We start from the raw sequence: 3,697 nt of genomic DNA, 5'->3' as shown, positions 1-3,697 counted from the left end.
GAACAGAGAGGAGGGATTCCTTTATGCAGACGGTGGTAAATTTGTGGAATTTGTTGATGTGAGTGGCTGAGGAGACTGATTCATTGGAGATATTTAAGGTGGTGGTAGGAAGGGAATCAAGGGTTGGGGGGAGAAGGGAGGAGAATGGGGTTGAAAGGGATAATATATTAGCCATGATGGAATGGCAAGGCAGTTCGATGGGTCGAATGGCCTAACCCGCTTATAATCTTTTTGTATTACAGGCAGCAACAGACATCACGTCCATAAACTTCGCAGCATCAGGAGAAGTTTTCTCATCTGGATTTTAAATCAGCTCCTGTGTGTCAGACAACCCCAGCTCCTCGTGCCCAGCCATTACTCTCCCTGCATGCATTTCCAAGTTGGGGGCTTGCTTGCTGCCCATAAGTGCCCGACCATTGAAGGCATCTCTGACCACAATGCCCCACATTCGACAAAGGGCTCTGCAGCTGCTGTTCTGAGCTCCGCGCATTTGCCTTCTGGGGGAGTTGGCAATGCATCCTGGGTAAGGCGCTTGTCAGGGACCGAAGGGATTCAGCACTGGGTGCCAGGCACTGGAAGCAGTGTGCAGCACCGAGTCCCTGAACGGAGGGCTCCCGTGGTTCTGGGGCTTGCAGCACCTGGCTAGAGGATGCTTTCCCCCAGTCCCAGCCTCGCTGTTGATTTAACCTGTGACCAACTCTCAGGAGCCTCCATTGGGCTAAGTAGGCACTGTGCACTCCAGGGGAAGACTGCATTGATTTATCCTCTGGTCACCTCCTCTTGTCCCCAAGGCAATGAACCCATTTCAGTGCTCCGACTGCGGGAAGAACTTTAAGTGGTCGAGTCAGTTAACAAGATACCTACGGGTCCACACTGAGAAGAGGCCTTCACCTGCCCAGTGTATGGCAAGGGCTTCACCCAGACCTCCCACCTGTTGACCCACCAGCAGGTCCACTCCGGGGACAGGCTGTTAACCTGCTCTGAGTTCGGCAAAGAGTTCGCCCAGTCCTCCAACTTGACGAGGCACCAGTGGGCCCACACGGGGCAGAGGACCTTCACCTGCCCTGAGTGCGGCAAGGGCTTCAGTGACCAATCAAAATTGACTGCCCACCCAAAAATTCACAATAGTGACAGGCTGTTCATCTGCCCTGAGTGAGGGAAGGGCTTCATTCTGTCCACTGACCTGCTGAGACACCAGCAGTTCCACACTGGGGAGAGACCATTTACCTGCCACGAGTGTGGAAAGGGTTTTGCTGATTTGTCCAGCCTGAGGACCCATCAACAATGACACAATGGGGACAGACAATTCATCTCCTCCAGGTGCAGGAAGGGCTTCACCAAAACATTCCACCTGCTGATCCACCATCGGGTCGACAGTGGGGAGAGACCGTTCACCTGCTCTGAGAGCGGGAAGAGCTTCACCCAGTCATCCAGCTTGCTGATCCACCAGCGAGTCCACTCTGGGGAGGGGCCATTCATCTGCTCCAAGTGTGGAAAGGGCTTCACCCAGTCATCCAGCCTGCTGACCCACTAGTGGGTCCACACTGGGGAGAGGCTACATTCACCTGCTCTGAGTGCGGAAAGGGGTTCACCCAGTCGAATAGCCTGGTGAAACACCAGCGAGTTCACACATAACATTTGCAGAGTGTGGAATATTTAAACCACTCACTCAAACATCAGGAGGGAGTGGAATCTTATGGTTATTGAGGCTACAAATTGAAACAGGTCTTGGTATTGTTGTCAATTTACAATTTGTTCTTGGGTTCAGGTTTATTGTCACATGTACAAAGGTGCAGTGAGGAAGTTTGTTTTGGAGTAGTCTAGCTGGACATCCCATACATAGTCCAGTAAATAATTCACAGTCCAGTAAATAATTCACAGTCCAGGAGTGCAGAGTTAAAGGAACACTTCAGTTGGTACAAGGTAAAAATAACATTATTTTACAAATGTGAGAATCAGTCAGGAGTCTGATAACACGGGAAAGAAACTGTCCTTGAATCTGGTGGGATGTGATCTCACTCTGGTGAATCTTCTTCTCTGTGGGGAGGAGGGAGAAGGGAGTCTGGGGAAGGGGGAGCCTTTTAATATGTTGGCTGCTTTTCCACGGCTGCGGGAAATTGAGATGGAATGGATTCTCTCTGTCAATGTCAGGGACTCCGATTACATTTTTAAACATTAACAATACAGCACGGTTGAAGGCTCTCCAGCCTATGAAACCTGCGCTGCTCAATTAACCTAGCAATCATGGGGGAAATGTAGAGAGACCTTATAGGCCGCACTGGATTTGAACCTGGGTCGTTGGTGCTATAATAATGTTTCATTATCATGTCACCCAATAATAGGAATTGAATTTCATGTCCTGGATCTATACCAAATAAAGCAGTTGTGTTTGAAAACTATGTCTCATCCCCTTGTATCTCTGTAATACACTCAAAGAGGAGAACAAAGTCAAGGCCATTCAGCCCATCTGGGGCCACACTGGGAGCATCCTGGTATCTCCCCTCCTGTCCATGTTTCTGCCCCATACCAGCCCCCAACCAGGAGTCAGCCGTCCAGCCTGTCGAGCCTACTCTGCCAGTCAATAAGATCATAGTTGATCTGGCCACGGACTCAGTTCCACTTATCCACCCATTCCCCACAACTCTGAATTCCCCAATCCGTCAAAAACCTACCCATTCCTGTCCTCGATATTTTCCACAAGGCAACCTCCATTGCTGGATTGGACAGAGAATTCCATAGATACACTCTCTGTGAGAAGCCAATTTCCAGTTTCACCCAGCTGGTGAGACACAGAGTGCACATTCAAAGACTATATAAGGCAGCATCAGAGGGTCAGGGTTGAACAGGGTCACCTCTTTGGTTGGAACAATCGTACAGAGTTGAATGCAATCATGGGGGAATTTTTGGGTGCATTTACAAATGGGACACAAAAAAAAAAACAAATTTATCCTCCCTTAATTTGAAGAACACTTGCAGTGATAAATTTTAGTCAGAAAAACAAGAATCAATTGAACGAGGTTTCCATTATATACTTGTGCACAAGAAGAATATGATAACGTATCTAAATGGCTATTTCACAATGGTACAGTGATGAAGTGTTTTGAGAGGCTGACGTCGAAGCATATCAGCTCCTGTCTGGTGACTTTGATCTGCCCCAATTTGTCTACCGTAGCAATAGGTCTTCGCAGATGTGATCTCATTAGCTCTTCACAAAACTCTGAAACAACTGGACAGCAAAGATGCATATGTCAGGAGGTCCTTTATTGATTATAGCTCGGCATTCAACACCATAATCCCCTCAAAGTGATCAGTAAACTCCAAGACCCGGGCCTCAATACTCCATTGTGCAAGTTCCTCACCTCTAGTTCCCAGTCAGGTCAGATTGACAAAAACATCTCCTCCATAATCTCCATCTTCACTGGAGCACCACCAGGATGTTAACGTAGCTCCCTACTCTATTCCCTTTATTACCTATGACCAAGTGGCTAAATACAACTCCAACACCATCAATGTTTGCCGAGATGCCACGATAGTGGACTGCATTAAAGGGACCGATACTGGATGGAGATTGAAAACTTAGCTAAATGGTGCATTAACAACATTCTTTCACTCTATGTCCAAAAACCTAATTGTAGACTTTATGAGAGGAAAATCAAAGGTATATGATCCAGTAATCATTGGGGGATACAAGGTGGAG

At 47.8% G+C, this 3,697-nt stretch overlaps 1 protein-coding gene across 1 annotated transcript; it reads left to right on the top strand.

Annotated features, from left to right (window-relative positions):
- The first annotated feature begins 649 nt into the window (after positions 1–649).
- On the top strand, positions 650–1,534 carry LOC138753920 (gastrula zinc finger protein XlCGF7.1-like). The gene is made up of 3 exons (XM_069917520.1): positions 650–791; positions 900–1,152; positions 1,321–1,534. The coding sequence occupies exons 1-3, from the start codon at positions 650–652 to the stop codon at positions 1,532–1,534; spliced, it is 609 nt and encodes a 202-aa protein (XP_069773621.1).
- The last annotated feature ends 2,163 nt before the right edge of the window (positions 1,535–3,697 follow it).

Source organism: Narcine bancroftii, chromosome 1, assembly GCF_036971445.1.
Source record: "Narcine bancroftii isolate sNarBan1 chromosome 1, sNarBan1.hap1, whole genome shotgun sequence".
Classification (NCBI taxonomy): domain Eukaryota; kingdom Metazoa; phylum Chordata; class Chondrichthyes; order Torpediniformes; family Narcinidae; genus Narcine; species Narcine bancroftii.
This window is presented reverse-complemented; position numbering and strand designations above follow the sequence as displayed.

Excerpts from the sequence above, each read along its gene's own strand:
- LOC138753920 (XM_069917520.1), top strand. The coding sequence starts at position 650 with ATGCTTTCCCCCAGTCCCAGCCTCGCTGTTGATTTAACCTGTGACCAA. Across the intron at positions 792-899 it reads CACCTCCTCTTGTCCCCAAG|TGTATGGCAAGGGCTTCACC; the intron begins GCAATGAACCCA and ends TCACCTGCCCAG. Across the intron at positions 1,153-1,320 it reads AGGCTGTTCATCTGCCCTGA|GTGCAGGAAGGGCTTCACCA; the intron begins GTGAGGGAAGGG and ends CATCTCCTCCAG.